The 18,472-nt window shown below is 35.6% G+C and overlaps 2 protein-coding genes across 3 annotated transcripts; both read left to right on the forward strand.

Moving 5' to 3' along the window:
• Positions 1–3,201: 3,201 nt before the first annotated feature.
• Positions 3,202–5,622, forward strand: LOC107565925 (cone-rod homeobox protein-like). The gene is made up of 3 exons (XM_016251231.1): positions 3,202–3,223; positions 3,992–4,176; positions 4,858–5,622. The coding sequence occupies exons 1-3, from the start codon at positions 3,202–3,204 to the stop codon at positions 5,620–5,622; spliced, it is 972 nt and encodes a 323-aa protein (XP_016106717.1).
• A 3,427-nt stretch (positions 5,623–9,049) lies between these two features.
• LOC107565932 (tetraspanin-14) lies at positions 9,050–18,362 on the forward strand. 2 transcript variants are annotated; one of them, XM_016251246.1, is made up of 9 exons: positions 9,050–9,142; positions 10,965–11,053; positions 12,702–12,752; positions 13,122–13,268; positions 13,477–13,647; positions 14,093–14,218; positions 14,791–14,844; positions 15,324–15,437; positions 16,537–18,362. In XM_016251246.1, the coding sequence occupies exons 2-9, from the start codon at positions 10,973–10,975 to the stop codon at positions 16,603–16,605; spliced, it is 813 nt and encodes a 270-aa protein (XP_016106732.1). In that variant the 5' UTR covers positions 9,050–9,142; positions 10,965–10,972; the 3' UTR covers positions 16,606–18,362. The 2 variants fall into 2 exon arrangements, with proteins under 2 accessions (XP_016106732.1, XP_016106731.1); XM_016251245.1 differs by lacking the exon at positions 9,050–9,142 and adding an exon at positions 9,233–9,957.
• Positions 18,363–18,472: the final 110 nt, after the last annotated feature.

An 18,472-nucleotide genomic window follows, 5' to 3' on the forward strand; every position in this document is an offset into this window, starting at 1 on the left:
CAGAACATTGTCAGCTGGCCTGGGCGCAGATCCCCCTCCTGCTCAGTGATTTGAACCATTGTATACTAAACTAACTGGGAATTTGGGAAATGAAATTAACAGTTTACTTCATCCTGATACCTGTGCTTGCTACTGGAATACGTTTCCCAGATTCCATCTCTGTAGCATCTCTCTAGCTAGCTGGTTTAGCTAGCTGCTAGCTACTGTGAATTTATGCTAATGTTATAACCTCCAGTACTCCACACCAATTTCTCATTATAGCATATATCATCCCTTGTCATTAGACTTATAAAGTCCCTAAATACATATTTCCTCCATTTGAAGACTGTCCCAGATTACCCAAAGCATGCTGTCCCACATTCTCAATCATATTTGATAATGTGGGACAACAAAAAAGTGTTTGAAAAAAAAAAAAAACCTAAAACGCATTTTCAACACTTTAATACATATTTTGTTGCTTGAATAGATCACAAACATAATTTGACAACAATTAGGAACATTGTATTATTTATGACAGATTTATGTCCTTAAGATTAATCTAGTCAGAATCCTGTCACTGACCTTGTCATGCAATTCCCAGGGGAGCTTCTTGATTGACAAGTACCCCGCCCCTTTCTGTGGTATCGCCCCAATGAAGTCATGTGATTTCAGTCACATGACATCTATGCTAAAATTATAGTAAAAGTCCCGTTTACTAAATTTGGTTAGAACAGGAAATAAACACACTGGAGTTTAGGTGTCCCAGATTACCCGAATTCACCCTACATGTTCCCTTGAGTTATTTAGGCTATTTAGTTACATCAGAGTTCAAATTTTAATTTTTCCGAGAGACATCCACCTTCTACAGGTAAAAAGTCAGCAATTATTTTATTCCCTAAAAATCAACTGCTATAAAATGCAGTGAAAATGTCATCTGTAATGTTTGAATGCATCTGATTTGAGAACTCAGTATCAGTGAAACATCATGCCACAGTATTATAATGCTATTAAAGCTCAATGCTGCCACCTACTGTTCTACATATAGAACAGCTAGACAAGGGAGTTTATATAAGAACAAAAAGGTAAAGTTTCAAATATGGAAATATATTTGCTTATGCACTTCTATTAAAATAAAGGTTCCAAAAGAGTGTTTTAGCAGCAGTGCCACAGAAAAACCACTCTGGGCTCCACAGAGAACCTTTTGTTGAAAAGTTATTAAAATAATCGTTTCCCCCCGATTTATTTTTTCAATGGTCTTTTTTTTTTAAACAATTTTTCCTCTATAAAGAACCTTTTGTACAATGGAAGGATTGAAGGATACAATGTTAAAGGTTCTAGATGCCAATTAAGAACCTTTAAACAGAGTAGTGTGTACAAAAGTAAAGTTACCATGTAATTGTATACAAAACAAGTAAACGAAAACTCTAAGATTTGCACAATCTTAAAATAACAAAGGTTGATTGGATTTAGACCGCAGCAGAATGCAGTATCAGCTAAGATGGTGTGTTTGATTAATAGGGGGTTGTAATGCTACTTTTTGTTTTCTGATAATGAAAAAAAAAAAACACGACAACTGCAAAGAACTTCAGAGATTATATACATTCAATGCAATCTTGCCTAAACCTTTGTGATCTTGCATCTTTTACATTCAGTAACCATAATTAAATGATCTAAGAATACAAAAAAGATAAGATGAACCTGGACTTCACTTAAATTCTGGTAGCTAACCAGATGCCATTATGTATTGATGGATATATTTATCTTGTCAGATATGGACATTATGTATTGATTCATTCTGGTAAACCATCTAAATGAACTAGTCATCTGTTATATTTCATGTTGGACTGAAAGGTCCCTTTGGGATTGGATGGGTTCAGTTTGCTTTAGTCTGGTTTAATTCAACAGCACATCTAAACAGCTCATCTGCATTGACAAGTTTGTCAGCCACCTTGACTTTGAAATGACTGTCATCCCCTCCGGATCCTCTGGAGCAGAGAGAGGGTGTGACAATACTCACATGTGCAAACGGTCCTATTAATCATTCCACAGATCGCTCTCCTTGCTTTCCTTGGCCTCCAAACATGTTACTTTTATGTTCCTTCTGAAAAGAGATCAGATGACACAAAGAGATATCCATTCACAGCCTTTCGCTTGAACTTATGTTAAGCATGTTGTTAATGTCTGTGTTAGTTAATATTTTCTTGAGTCTATTGTTTTATTGATTACAATGCTTGAATGGCGAGAGCAAGTACAGGAAAAGACACCATCCATTTACACACTTTTCCAATAAGTGTAATTCTACACAATATGCTTGTGCCAAAACAATATTTCTGTATTAGCGTACAGTCTGTTTATTTTTAGCCTTAGTATAGGAAAATATAAAATAAAATATATAGTTTTGAAACAAACTAATTAACATTTCATTTTCAAATTATTTTTAACTTTTGACATTTTTGATTATTTTCAATCACTTTTATAAAAAAATATAATAAAGTTGAAGTCTTTATTACTTTTTTATGTAAGAGTAATATAAATGTATTATTCATATTATGTTTAAAATGGTAAATGCAATGCATAACCAAACAAACAATAAAATAAATACACTGTAAAATATGATATGATGATGTGATATGAAACGATGAGTGATATGATGGCAACTTATGTTAAATTTAAACATAAAGTTATATGAAATTCAACTTGACTTTTAAGTTGGTGTAATGTAATTTAAGTTGAATCGACTTGTACAACCAAGCTGGTTATACTTAACAATTTAAAGCAGCAACTGAACTTTTAAGTTTTTAAGTTGAAATAGGTAGTTTTTTTACAGTAAGATATATAAATAGCATGTTAGTAACTAATAAAGCTCACTACATTTTTTTCTCAAGGTTTTTGATTTTGAAAAGATATTTGAAAAGAAAGCTTTTAAATGTTCTATAGTGCTTAGAAAGACAAAAATATTACTTTTTTGACAAAGATGTGTTCGAATGCTTAATGTCTTGTGCTGGCCTTCAAAGAGTGTCCCTCATGTCATTCCCATTTCATACATAATAAGCACTTCTAAATGGAGGAGGTGGGGGTGAAAAGGGGGTCATGGGATAGGGACAAGAGGGCACAGGTATAAAACAGAGCTGAAGGGGTCAGAAATCATATCCCTGAGGAGCATCAAACACAACAGACCTTCACTGGCAGCCTGAGAATCCTATAAGCCCTTTGGCCTCCAGGATGTGGAAAGACAACAGTATTGGTAAGCATTACTGAATGGTGATAATTTTGATGGATTTAATATGCAAGATCTCATAAGAAAAAGCTTGTTTTTCCAAGCTTCTCAATCTCAAACCAAACATCAGGCACTGTTGCAGTTTTTCTGCTGCATATATTATTATTTTGAAGAAGTATTCATACATTGAATTGATGTTGTGTTTCTAATATATTTTAAGTTTGTGCATTTTAGTTTTCACTAACTGAAGGATTAGAAATATGATGACACTATGTTTAGCTTCACACTCATTTTTCTGTCAGGACCACTATCGTCAAAATGATTGATACTTAGCCTAAAGTTTGGTTTGGCGGTATGGTTCTGTTCTGGGCAAAAAACTCCCTGCCCATCCATGCAGCCTGTCCTGAATGAGCAGGAAGTGCAGCAATAATAACCCCCCTAGGGTTAACAGAACAGAACAAGGCAGATATCATTAATGCACTTAATGATATTTAAGTGTAACACTTTATTCAAGATAAAGGAGTCTGATTAGCAAGGAATATCTGAAAGCCAAGTCCTGACTGTGGCGAAAGGAGGAACTGGGGATGGAGGAGGGTAATTTGCTCCTGAGCAAGCTGAAAAGCTGCTGAATCTGAAAAGCTGCTGAATAATACTGAATAGAGCTTATATAGGAATGCCGCGATATGTGTCGTATTCCTATAGGTAGATGTGATCAGCTGAGAATCAGCTGATGCAAGCTTGAATCACGTGACCTGCCAGAACTAACGCTAACGCTTAATTTATCTTCTTTTTCAGATGCATCTGTTAAAACATCTGGAAGCGGTACTGTAGCAAGAAGTGCAAGTCGTAGGAAGAGAACAAGTTTCTCAAAGGAACATGTTGAGCTTCTTCGAGCCACATTTGAGACAGACCCTTACCCAGGAATCAGCCTCAGAGAGAATCTCTCCCAAACTACAGGCCTGCCAGAGTCTCGCATACAGGTGTGTTACGTTATGTATAAAAACACGCTCAATTTACTAGAATTTAAAGGGATATAAAGTATTTTTGAAGAATTGTGTATATTGAAGAATGTTTAAGTTATTTTTTTACCAATTATAATGAAAGTCAGTGGGGTCTAAAACAAATTTGGACGTGGCTAGCTTTTATTATACAAAGGAGAAAAAAAAAGAGAGACATTAAAAAAAAAAAAAAAATCTTTTGTGTTCCAGAGGAAAAAAAATCATACAGGTTTGACAGTAGTTTTTTTTAAACTATGTACATAAGGAAACAACCCCTTTTTCTCCTTGTTTGTATCTCTTATGCATTTACAAAATCAGCAGATACACATAAAACAGGTGAAGTGATATGCTAATAAGGCCTTATGTGAAAACATACTGTTTGCTGTCACTGATACCACTGTCAATATCTGAGATGACGTAAGCGTTTTTGTGTTTATCTGTTGTTTAGTTTAGAAACCGTACAGCCTGTAAACAATAGACATACCAGGCATAGATAACAATCCTGACTATGCCACCATAGCTGGATGTCATCTCACAATGATTAACCTGAATCTTTAGACAGGGAAGCTCTTATCTGTATGCAGTAGATGGTTGAGTCTAATCTATCAACTGTATTCTTATGAGTCTGACCCTCTTTATCTTGATGTCTCCGGCTCGCAATAGGTATGGTTCCAAAATAGGAGAGCTCGTACGTTGAAATGCAAGGGAGGAAAGAAACCGCTGTGGCAGTCCGAATCACCATTTAGTGCAATGCAGAATTCACCAGTTCAGCTACACTCTTCTAACAGCAACAACAGTGAGTCTGGTGCAGGTACTGGGCCTTTATGCACTCCACCACCAGCGTACCCCAATCATATTAAGGAAGAAATGGAAAGGGATGGACTTTATGGATGTGACACTCCATCTTCCATGTCGATCGGTGATGATTCCGGCTACTGCACCCCTTCATACGGACACCAGCATCAGGCCAGAACCATGAGTGCTCACTGCAGCCCTCCTCTGCTAAGCCCAGAGCATCAGATGCCTCCAAACGGGGCTGCGAGGCATGACAGGAGGTCACCTATGAGCTCCATGTGGAGTCCATATCATCTTGATGCCTATGGCTGCAATCCCAACTCACTCCAAGGCTTTTTTTACTCGCCATCTGAAAAACACAACAGTCTTCAGCCGCTGACCCCTGTTACCCCAGACTCGGGCTGCTGGAAGGGTGGTTTGGAGGGCACTCCTCCAGCTTCCAGCTCTTTCTGTGTAGATAACCTAAAAGTTCAGAGGATGGAGAGTCAACAGGAAAGCAGGATTCACCACAGGCCTCTGCCTGAGCTGCCGGCCTTGTCCCTACAGGAGATCCTGGGAGAGCTGCAAGGAGACTGGTGGCAGGGTGAAGGACTAAACAGCCACTCGTCTGAGGACAACCATGTGTACGGCTGAATTTGGCTGTGTACAATCTATTTATGGCTATTTATTCAATGTATTTATTGACTAAGGACATGAACAATTATGTATTATCTGATCTGAAAGTAACAACATGAGAGATTTCAGATGTTTTCAGACTAAATTAAATGGGCTTTGATCTTGCTATTTATTTAATGATCATTGTAAAAGTATGATTATGCAGCTGTGTGTATGTTGTTTACAGACATCTTTATTGACTTCATTTAATTGCTGCACTTGCATTTAAATAAAGATGCTTTTCCTTATACGTTCTTTCAAATGTCAGATTTGTATGCAATTGTTCTGCATATGTTGCTATTGTTATTTCTGTTCTATTCTATTTTTGTTTTAGTTTTTATTACTTTAAATGACCTCACTGCATTAAATGAAAACATTGATAATCATCAAACTAGATTCTGAGTAATGTTGCACAACTCTAAGTTTCCATGAGGTGAAATATATATGCTTGATACTATCGCTTTTCTGTTCTCAATCAAATGTGTACACTACCATTCAAGAGATTGAGGTTGGTAAGATGGCTTCATTTTTATTTATTTATTTGATTAAAAATACACTAAAATAGTAATGTTGTGAAATATTATTACACATATTATTATTATTTTTATTGTTTATATTTTAATATGCAATTTATTCCTGTGATGGCAAAGCTGAGAATTTTCAGCAGTTATTATTCCATTCTTCAGTGTCACACGATCCTTCAGAACTCATTTTAATATGCTGATATGCAGCTCAAGAAACAATTGTTCTACTTATTTTTTTCTGGAAACTGTTAAATTTTTTTCTCAAGATTTTTTTATTAATACGTTTAGCATTTTTTAAAATTAGAAATCGTTTATAACATCATAAATGTCTTTACTGTTACTTTTAATCGATTTAATGTTTTCTTGCAAAATACAAGTATTAATTTCAGACTACAGCAGAATGATACTCAGACTCAACTATCAAAGTGGGTGTGTTTGATTAATGGGGGTGAAATGGACCTGTCATCCATAAAAAATGTGAGATATTAATCTCTTCAGGCAGACTCTTCACAGCTGTTGATAATCAATACTATCACTTTTCTGACGTAAATCAGAAAGTATGTTCAAGCAACATACAAACTCAAAACAAGCAGTTTTCTCCACTTTTATTTGGTTTTAGATTTGAGACAATAAAAAATTGTTTCTAAACAATAACTCTGTATTACTTTTAAAATACTTTTTATTTGTCACTTTAAATGTATGTTTAAACACAAAACGCAAATAACATTGTACAAATGTCGAAAGTCGTTATAGAAGAAAGCATTCAAAAGATACATAATAAACTAATAAATACTGATTTCTTATCAATAGCTCTGGTAATCTACATGTGCTGGCTGCTTTTACATTATGAATTTTTTATTTGTATGTGTGCGGTGGGGGGTGTTTATAGAAAGAAAAATGTAACAGGAAGAGGACATAAGTGATTTGCATAAAATGAGCAAGACCTGCAAGCAGCTCTTTGATCAACCAACAGGGGCGATTGGTTTGAAGAAGGGTGGAACAAGCACTATAAAGACTTGCATGATTAAGATATATTTATTGTACGTTTGGATTGTTAATGTACAAATAAAAAACCTCCAACACCAGAATGAACCCAATAACAATATAAGGTCAAATGGTGCACAGTGATTTCTATGGTTTCACATGTGGATTTTAGGAGTATGAACAAGGGCTTTTGATGTGGTTTCGCAATTCCCTGGTAACTGAAATATGTCTCCATTATCTGCTGGAGATGTCTCCACACTTTTTTTTTTCCATCTACAGTCCTTGTACACCTGCCAACAGCACTTTCTCTCCCCATAGGCTTTCATGTCTCTACTCCCTACTTTAAAAACATTCCTGTCTATCTCAGAACAAAATAAGTCATGGTGCAACCATCTGAAAGCCAGGTGGAGCTTTTGCACAGTAGAAATATTCACCAAAAGCATGGTCAACAAACCAGAAACTTCACGTCCCCACTCCTTACACAATAAATATGGTTGTAATTTACACAAGTTAGATGTAAGAATGGACTGGTAGGGAGTAGTATATGCACTATTGCACATTCTCTGTTTTTAAAATGTGTGTGTGTACATATTAAACCCGTAATAATTTACATTGAACTGAATAAAAGATGTACTGATCTGTTTTTCTTCCATTGTGTGTTCTGTGATCCCAGTTTTGTTGCTATTTTGTGTCACAGTGCTTTGGTTTCCTACAGCAGGATGTGTGATTTTGGGGATGCTTGTCTTTTTTTCAACATATCCATTCAAACAACACTTCAAAGCAATAAACAGGAAGGAGGAAATGGTTCTTGTGGGCCTTATTTTCCTCTTGGACAGACTACATTTGAAGTGTCTCATACTGCTTCCAAGTACAGTTACTCTGTGTATTACAGCAAGGAAAGACGTGTGTGTTATGGAAAGAGATACAAGGTGATAAATAGAGAGCAGGAGGAGCAGTAGCAAATAATCTTATGTCTTTTCCTATTTATACATCCTAATTTATAGCACAGCAGCTGATGTGGCAGGATTAACCTGAACCTGAATTGCATGCATAAAGTAGTTATATATTTATAGGAGATATTACATAATTTGTTATTATTATTAGACCTATTATTGATCAAATGCACATTATTATTCATTAGTTTGGGTTAAACAAATCAATTTTGCTTGGTTGGAACAGCAGCTACGCTAATTATGTCTCTATTTGTTTCTCTGTTTTTGGGATGTGAATCCCGTGGTAACTCGGATTTACTCAAGCTTCAGTCTGGATCCAGAACACCTGAGAAGAGATGATGCCAACCCCTCAGAGGACCTCAGATGATGCCAACCCTGAAACAACATACAGAACTACCACATTTGGCTATAAGTTTGATTGCATCATATAATAATTGCTGTTAATAGTGTTCATCGTCTGTTTGATTACGTCTATTGATTTTTCCGTACATTTCTGCCATATGTAGGCCTACATTAACTGACAGTCACCACTAAGCTACCACTAAATATTGTAGAAACGTAATTTGCTGTAAAGTTGCTTTGCAATGATTTGTATCGTGAAAAGCGCTGTACAAATGAACTTGAATTGAATTATTATTATTACTATTCGCTTATTATTGTTGTTGTTGTTTCTGTTTAATTTATTGTTTAAACAGTAGATGAAAAATAAAATATAGTAATAAAATAAAAAAGTAGGCCTAAGTGATTCAAATAAAACACTAGATATTTATAAAATACTGCTTGTCTTCAGTACTCAATATTTGCTTGTCTAATAAAATGATTGATATAAGCGATTCCCCAGTGAATAATCGTGAAAGAGACTCGGTTGTGTTTTGAAGTGAGTGACCATTACTCTCATAAGATGAATGCAGGGAGCAGCGGGTGTGTGCTTCCCCGATGCTTTCTCACACTCACACGCCAAGTCTTAAATTCATGTGTGTGTGTGTTAGAGTTTTTTCAAACTGTAAGTATTAGGCATTGTGTGACATGAAAACAGAGGTAAGCCTTTTTAGATTGCATATTATAACTGCTTATTTATATATATATATGTCCTAACACGGAATACAATCTTTTGCCAAAATCGCTTTGTGCTTTTGAATTGTAAATACGTAAACGGACGTGGATTGTCGAGCGTTGCGTTTCACGCAGAGATACGGCGCACTCTCCTCCCTCGTAAATAATTTAACCTGAGGCTTAGTTTAACTTGTTGTAAAGATTTTATATATTAGTATGTTGTATATTTGTAATAAGTAGGTAATTGTGACTAAATTATATGTTTTGAAAAGTCGTGAGGTGGTAAAGTTTGTTGGTTAGCCATATTGTGATATCTAGCTGTTGGCATTGTTCTTGCGTTTATCGAAGAAAAATAATTTATGGAATCATAGTACTGACGGTGTTCCCTGCATTAACTTTCTTAAATCTCCTAAACGAGAATATTAAATGTTGTGGAAGACTGAGAGTTGCCTTGGCAGCTGGTTTTACAAAGTGAGCTAACAACTAGCCACTTACTTAGCTAACTAGTAAGAGGAGGAGGAAGAAGTGTGGGCAGAGCTTGTGAGCAGAGCTTGTGAGCCATCTTGTGTGTGTGTGTGTGTGTGTGTGTGTGTATATGTATGTGTATGTGTATATTCGCTTACGGTTTTTCATTACTGGATGGATATATTTCATTGTAAGTCTGTGGGGCACTAAAATATTTCGAGGCCATACCTGATGTGGTAATAAAAAGAAGACAATCGAACACACGGTAGTTCTGCCCCAGAATAACAGAACTGAAACATCCTCGGTGGTTTGCAGCTGTTGGTACCGCTCGGCAGGTAATGCAAATAGGAATTATTATGATTACATAACACTAAACCGGGATATTTAACCAGCAGTTTTTATTGGTAATTTTAGAAAGTCCTGCTGTTTTTTTTTTAATGCGAGACATACAAATGACTGAAGCAGAATCGCGATAAACCCATATAGTTTTCTGTATGCTGCAGGTTAGTGATAGGGCATTTAATATAATTAAAAAGCAGAGTTATTAATGATTTTGTAGCACTTTTTTAATCATCAAAATTTTAGGTTGTGAATGTATAAGTACAGTAGTTGTTGTACATGAAGTAAAGCAGGCATTCCCAAACCTTTTTGGCAGCAAAACCGCTTTGACCTGAGTGTTTGCTGGTACTCCCTGAGATTTTTATTTTAATAAGTGAACAACATATTTGAGGTTCTCTGGTGTCAGTTCATGGTCACATGACATGCCAGTAAACATACAATATATATATATATATATATATATATATATATATTTTTTTTTACACATTTTATTTTAAATTATTTATATTAATTTGACATTTATACACATTATTTTACATTAATTCTGTACATACATTTATTAACTACCTGCAGTTCCCTCATGAATCCCCAGTTTGGGGTCTACATAAAAGTATGTAAACTTCTGCTTGTATGAAAAGTCAATTTTATCTTAAAAAACATATATATGTATGTTTAAGACAGCAAGGAGGGAGTGTTTGCTTAAAAAAACCTTTAACAAATTTTAGGGAAGTTTGTTCTTTCTATAAATGCACACAGGAAGTGAACTACAGACTTTGGCCTGTATTACTGGCATCGACTTGATGTGGTGAACTGTGAATTTTGTAATTAAACACTTGTGCAATTGACTAATCCCGAGGATGTGACGTAATTTGGTTGACGTAACATCTGCACATCTAAATGCATTTCAACTTCTGTTAGTACCATTTTAAGTTACGATATGTGATAAAGGTCTCTAGATGTTTTACTGTGGTAATCTCAAGTGTTCTTTCTCTTTATGTTACAGAAAAAGAGATGCACTATTACAGATATGAAAATGCAGAGGTCAGCTGTTGCTACAAATACCTCATGTTCAGCTACAACATTATCTTTTGGGTAAGTTGACGTTTGATACGTTTTTCACTGCAAATCATGTTTAAATGGCCACCCTTCCAGTTCTAACATTAGATAAGGTATTTTCTGCCACTCTTGCTCAGATGACATGATCTGTAAACCGGCCCAACATTTCATGATTATTTGTTCCACTTAGTTTCACGCTGTGTGCACAGAGGTTTCATTTCTTTCTGTGTTTTCATTACTGGGTGGGTCATTTCACAGCAAGTGAACACCCACAGCTGATACTTTATATATCAAGAGGAAAAAGTCAGCCTGATGACATTCAGGTTTTCATATGTACGTCAACAGGAAACAGATTAACGCTAGCGTATTGCTGCAGTAGTTTGTGGTGTCTTCTGGGGGAAGCATGGGAGGTTTCTGAGATAACAGCTTCTAACCTATTTTCCTGTTTTCAATACTGAACATGGCTCCTCCTGTGAAACGAGCATTGTTATTACTGCACAGTGTGTTATGAATATTTCATGACCTGTTTTAGATATGAACAGTGTTGGGGGTAACTCATTACAAGTAATGCGAGTTACGTAATCAGATTAGTTTTTTCAAGTAACTAGTAAAGTAACGCATTGCTTTTTTAATTTACAAGAAAATATCTGAGTTACTTTTTCAAAAAAGTAATGACAGTTACTTTGTTTTCCCATGCATTGACTGACAAGTCCCCTGTCCCCATATTGGGAGAAATTGGGAGTACAGAGGCGTTGTGTGTGCTGTGTGAACATGATGTTACTGTAGTTCTAGACTAAATGTGAATATGCATTAATTCATCCCACTCACAAAAAACAGATTTAGTATTAATCAAAATGAATTAAAACAGTGAAATGCAAACTCAGAATATGACGCAAACCTGCAATAATTAAATGTTAAATAACACAAATGCATCTAATCCCATTTAATTAACCAATATCTTTGCTGCTGACCTTTGATGATCCAGTTCAACCATACTAATAAGCAAATATGACTTTACATAAACTAACAATTGTGCTTTTTTTTTTTTGTTGTTGCTGAAGAGTGTTTCTCCTGCGTTCTACTGTACAGACGTGAATTTACTTTTGCTTCAGCCTGAGGTTTATTCATTGCACTTTTTGGTGTGAAAGGGCTTTTATATTTGCTATAAATAGAACTTCTTATATTAAAAACAATCAAGCCCTGCTTATATTTAAAAAGTAACGCAAAAGTAATATAACGCATTACTTTCCATAAAACGTAACTAAGTAACGTAATTAGTTACTTTTTTAGGGAGTAACGCAATATTGTAATGCCTTACTTTTAAAAGTAACTTTCCCCAACACTGGAAATGAATAATAAGTCTAACATTTTATTTTCCATGCTTTTAAAGCTTTTTATCTTTAGTATGTTCAAAAATTGTATACACTACTGTTCAAAAGTTTGGGGTTGTTTAGATTTGGTTTGACGCATATTAATCTAACGAACCTCAAACTTTTCAGTGGTAGTGTATTTAAACTTTATTATTGCAAACAGTGTTGCTTTTGTCTAATTTCTTGGTGTTCTAGACATTAGTCACATCTGCATCGTCTGCTTTAACCACACACTAAGTTGTTTTGTCTAAACTTGACTATTCTGATGCACCATTTAATCATTTAATTTCTCCTAAACCCCTTCTGGTTCTCAGCTAGCTGGAACAGCGTTCATTGCAATTGGCTTCTGGGCCTGGAGTGAAAAGGTAAGTAGACACTTGTGAAACTTCCTATATCAGTTATTTGATATTATGAAAAAAAAAATTGCAGTGAACTAAACTGCATAACTACCTACATACACCACTGTTAAAAGTTTGGGTCAGTAAAAATTTATATTATATTTTACAATATTAACGTTTCACTGTATTGTTGATCCAGTAAATGCAGCCTTGCTGAGCATTAGAGATTTCATTCAAAATCATAAAAAAAGAGAAATAATCAACTTCAAACTTTTGAATGGTAGTCCGCAATTAATCTGCAAAAAAAACACTGCTAGTTATGTAGCTGTGAATGTGTTTTAGTGGCTCAGGGAAAAACAACCAATGTAAACTGTTTGTTCCTTGATTTGCCCACAGGGTGTTTTATCAGATCTGACGCAAGTTACACGTCTGCATGGTTTTGACCCAGTTTGGGGGGTGCTTGTTGTGGGCACAGTCACTTTCATTTTGGGATTTGCTGGGTGTGTTGGAGCTCTCAGGGAAAACATCTGCCTTCTTAAGTTTGTAAGTACTCATACTTTCGATGTGATACTGAAGCCATCACATATGCTGGTCAATTCTAAATAAAGAAGTCTCCAAAGAAAATGTTTACATGCCTTGCAGTGCCAGATCTGTACAAGACAGTTTCCAGACATAAAAATAAACAAATTCTGTAATACTGTCAAATGCTGCTTTTTGATTTCTCGCCTTGCTTCTTGACCTTGTCTTGCAGTTCTCTGGAGTCATTGGCTTCATCTTCTTCCTGGAGTTGACGGCTGCGGTGTTGGTGTTTGTGTTCCAGGGCCAAGTTAGGGAATGGATCAATGATTTCTTCTTGGCCAATGTAAAGGCCTACAGGGAAGACATTGACCTGCAGAATCTGATTGACTCTCTCCAGAAACTGGTAAGTCTGAGAGAGTTTTTAAGTATAAGCTAATTTTCTTTAAATAAAATTAATGCTTTCTATTTACTCAACTTGCCAACCACCACATACATATTATACGTGAAACGGTTTCATAAAAAAAACCCTGTATGCTTCACTACTCGCTTTTTACATGTCTTTTCACAAGTACTTGCTTAAATAATTAATGTTTAATTAACAAGTATTATTTAACCTGAACAAAACCATAAAGAGAATGAAAAAGCCATAGATAGCTAGTAGTGGACACATTGCTGTTATGCTTTCTCAAATAAATGTTTTACATTTTCCAAAATGTAAATTATTATTGGTGTAATTTGGGGGATTTTGATGAAGCATATGGCTTAATGCTTTTGAAAGTCTGGTAAAATATTAAAGTCTGGCTAAATTGTTGCGGGTTCTGAATGTACATATTTTTTTCCCCCCACAGAATCATTGCTGTGGAGCTAAAGACCCCAACGACTGGAATCTAAATGTGTATTTTAACTGCACAAAGGATAACCCCAGCAGAGAGAAATGTGGAGTGCCCTTTTCCTGCTGCATCAGCGACCCTGCTGTAGGTTCTTCTCTTATTCACAGCAGCCCTCCACAGAATAAAGAGATCGTTTCAGCATGCTGCACTCTCATAAAAGTACTGTTTAAAAGAACCCATTGTGCTTTAAACTCGAAGGCCAAGTATGTGGAAGACTCCCTCTGCTTGTGGTGGAATAATTCACCCTTATGGCATTCCAAACCTGTATGACGGGTGTATTTACAGATGTTCAAAGAATTTTAACTTGTATTTTCAATTAAGAAGTTAACTGACATTATACTATTAATCAGCCAATATATTATTAAAAATTTCTTTTTTTGTCTTCCACGGAGCATGGTTTTGTAACAACACGAGAGTGAGGAAGTGATGACAGAATTGAGATTTTCCTGTGAATCCCTTTTAACATGCTGATACAGTTTTTTTTCTGGAAACTAAAATAGTTCATATTGACCATAAAACTTTGTCTCTGGTGCACAGGTTATGACTTGTTTTGGTTTAAGTTTATTAATGCATGGATTCCCCCCCCCCCCCCATTATAAATCACTTTACAGTGAATATAGGCCTAATTTGAATGAACCTATGACTTTTCTTTACAGGATACAGTGGTGAACACGCAGTGTGGATATGATGTTAGAATATCTGGCACACCGGTGAGTGCATTTTGAACATTTGTACTAGAAAGACAGGTATTTCATTCTTTGCCATTGTTGGCAAAAGTTCTGCTTCAGTACACGTTCCCTTCCAAATGTGAAAGCTGTAGAGCGAGTTCATGCTTCAGAAAGTGGAATAAATTAAAACACTTGTCAGCTTCTGCGCACCAGAAAATGTAGTTTTTGAAATTAAAGTCAAGTTTCCAAGGTTTAGTTTCTCTGATGGGAGCACTAATATCTGTCAGTATGAAAATTGCATTTTCACGAATGGGGCATGTTAAAGTTGTTTTGTTGTTCCGCTCTCCTCTCATAATCATTTTTTTTTGTGCTCTGTTGGTAGTAGGGAGAGCAGAATACCTGCAGAGAATAAACTTGTACATTTTAATGTGTTGCACAGCACAATAAAATGCTCTTTCATTAATTGCATAACATTTTCTGTCACTTATTTTGTGAAACATAACACTGTATTTATTTTTAAGTCTCAATGGGGCAACACCATTTATGTCAAAGGATGCATGATGGCTTTAGAGGAGTGGCTTCCACGCAATCTCTACATTGTGGCTGGAGTCTTCATAGTCATATCATTGCTACAGGTATGGGATGTACTAAAGAAAAAAATACTGCATGGAAAATATATTTTACAGCTAGATGTCACTCTCAGCACTTTTATTTTCACAGAGCAACCAAAAGCTTAAAAATAGCAAAACCACTATTCAAATGGTTAAAGCAGGGGTTCTCAAAGTTTACATTCAAAGGTCCGAATCTGAATTCTCATCAACGTCAAAAGGTCCAAAATAATTATTACAAAACTTATAACTTTATATAACAATTCAACTTTATATATGCTAATTATCATATTAATGACGTCAAGTTGTACTTGCGTTTACTCTCTTAACTGTTACATACAGTATTGCATTTTTATACAACTAAATGCCCTATAAAGCTGATCTCATTTACATATTTTCTGTTTCTGAAATCGTACTCGCAGTCAACTGAATTGCTAAAATCTTGAATTATAACTGCAATACGCTGTTATACAGCAGTGAATTATATTACTTTATTTGATATATCATGCAGCACAAACGTGCGTCTGTGTTACAAACTATGTGCATATTTACTGATAGGTTTTTGGAAACACTATTTTGTACTCATTCATTCAAAGTCTGCTGTGGTTCGGTTGGTTGAATGTGCTACTAACTCTGCCGGTCGAGAGAGACGAGTTGTGTCGGGAAGGCGAAACCTCGCACTTCCGAGGTGAAACCGGTGACATTATTCTACTGAATGAAAGCTAAGGTTTATCCAAAATGTTGCTAGTTGCTATGCGTTTTGTCTTACAAAAAGGTTGGTAAACACTGCAACACTGGTTCGTGCGCCCCTGTGTGTGTGTGTGTGTGTGTGTGTGTGTGTGTGTGTATGCCATGGAAGTCTGAGTGATACGAGTGCACTTGAAATACGAAGTGGAGGCATGTCCGGATTGAATTCCCTCCTGGTCCAGATCCGTACCGAAGTCTGGACTTTGAGAAGGGCTGGTTTAAAGTATTTTAAATCACACTAATTATGATATAAACATTAGAATGAAGTTGTAGGTCCAGGAAGGAAAGTACCTGTCTGCATTTCTACAGTATGTGTCTTTAAAACTTAGTTTTGAGGTTAATCTCAATGTAATGTTGTGTCTTGTGATTTTGCTTCTAGATGGTGGGAATCTTCTTGGCAAGGACGCTGATTGGAGACATTGAAAAAGTCGAGGTGAATTATTACTGAGCTCTGACGTAACTGAAAGGGAGCTAAGGGCAATGTATCGAAAAAGTCGTGGTCCTACATTTATTTTTCTGCGTCTCTTTTTGTGGAGAAGAGGACTCTGGACCATTCACTGGACCACCTTTTCAGCATTTCTATAGACCACATATTGAATACGCAGCTGCCTAAGTTCACTTGGATACTGTCACATGTGTGCCTTGTCTCTTCTTCAAGTTTACCTCCAGCCCTTTCCTGATTTTTATTTGAATCATTTTTTTTTTATAGGACTACCATTAACCAAACATTTGTATTTTTGGGACCACTATTAACCAAGCTGGGTATACATAGTGGCAACATAATGGTAACCTGTAAACTAACCTGAAATGTAATTGTAATGATGTGAAGAAGTTTTGATTACTGAAATGTATCTATATGGTCATGGTGCATACACACCAAAATATTGTGTACTTTTTTGTTTTGGGGAACTAAATTAGGAATTAGTACAAAAGCACAAACTGGAACAAATTTAGGATGTTTTTAAGAAGCAAGCTTATTTTTCCCTTAGATAAAAACATGCATAAATTAAGATAAAAAAAATGATCCTCTCATAGTAAAAAGTGTAATGAAAGAGAACAATTTTTACGCAGTTTTAACTGCAGTAAATACATATTTTTAACATTTGTTGAGTTTGTAACTTAATCTTTCTGCAGACAGAAGTTCTGCATTTAATGTCAACTGCAAAGAGTGCAGCAGAAAACGATCAGGATCTGACCAGAAGTACTCACATTTAAACGGAACATATTGAGAATGCAGCTGGGTAGAAATCAAATGTCAGTGAATAAAAAGAGACGTGAGCTGATCCATTTGGTCCTACATAATGGAGGAAAGATGCATCAGTATGTATCTTTTTATTTTACAGTAAGCGACTCGCATGCACTTTTTTTGGTCATTCTGTTAATGATCATTATAACGGAATATCTTGTAAATGGTCACTTTCTACTGGACCTGTGCAAAACTTTAAAGAGTCACTGAAGTTTGATGGTAGTCACCATATGGTTTATACTGATGTCAACATTGCCTTGAGATGCCAACATTTACCTCCTTTTTTTCTGCTCTTACTTGGTGACTTTGTACAAAAATGCAGATTGTGCCTTTTCTCTGGCATTGAAGATTTCATAAAATGTGTTGTATACCATGTTTAAGCTGGACAGAATCATACCCATGCTTAGCCTTTTTTACGGGTGTTCAAAGAATATTTACTTTTTTGTGTTTCCAATTGAAAATTTAACTGCCATTACAGCACAAACTACTTAAAATACATAACATTAACAATATTAACATGTCTTCACACTTGAATTAGCCAAAACGCAATATGCATTCTTACATAAATGCAAACACCTGCCTGTCTTCACTCTTTCTATAGCCCAAAGACTTATCTTTTTGAAGTTCTATCGTAGTATACTTTATAATATGACCTCTGAAATTCTCTTCAATGCAAAAAGAAAGAAAGCATTTAGTTAATCGTTTTAATTCAGAGTGCACTATTTTGTCCCTTTTTGGAGTGTCTTGTCTGTGCCACTGTGTAGTGTTAAAGCTTGATAGAGTATTTACTAAAATGCAGTACAGTCAGTTTCCCTGACCTTGCTGCAAGAGCCTCCTTTTTCATGAAGGGATGTTTTTTTGTGTTGGATTTAGATGTTATTTGTTGTTGGATATTTGTTATCTTTGTAAATATTTTCTGAATTATTTTCAGCGTTTTTATATTCAATAAAAAAAAGAGTTTGACATTATCAGCCACACTGTCATTTGTCTTAATGAAATATGCTGGTTGATGAAGCTCATACCAGCTTTGAGCTGATATGAATTATGCTGAAAATATGGACATTGCATT

This window comes from Sinocyclocheilus grahami, unplaced genomic scaffold, assembly GCF_001515645.1.
Source record: "Sinocyclocheilus grahami isolate Dianchi unplaced genomic scaffold, SAMN03320097.WGS_v1.1 scaffold1035.1, whole genome shotgun sequence".
Taxonomy (NCBI): domain Eukaryota; kingdom Metazoa; phylum Chordata; class Actinopteri; order Cypriniformes; family Cyprinidae; genus Sinocyclocheilus; species Sinocyclocheilus grahami.

Coding starts and splice junctions, on each gene's coding strand:
- LOC107565932 (XM_016251246.1), top strand. CDS start 10,973: ATGCACTATTACAGATATGAAAATGCAGAGGTCAGCTGTTGCTACAAA. Junction 11,054..12,701: donor GCTACAACATTATCTTTTGG/GTAAGTTGACGT, acceptor TCTGGTTCTCAG/CTAGCTGGAACAGCGTTCAT. Junction 12,753..13,121: donor TCTGGGCCTGGAGTGAAAAG/GTAAGTAGACAC, acceptor ATTTGCCCACAG/GGTGTTTTATCAGATCTGAC.
- LOC107565925 (XM_016251231.1), top strand. CDS start 3,202: ATGTGGAAAGACAACAGTATTG. Junction 3,224..3,991: donor GTGGAAAGACAACAGTATTG/GTAAGCATTACT, acceptor CTTCTTTTTCAG/ATGCATCTGTTAAAACATCT. Junction 4,177..4,857: donor TGCCAGAGTCTCGCATACAG/GTGTGTTACGTT, acceptor GGCTCGCAATAG/GTATGGTTCCAAAATAGGAG.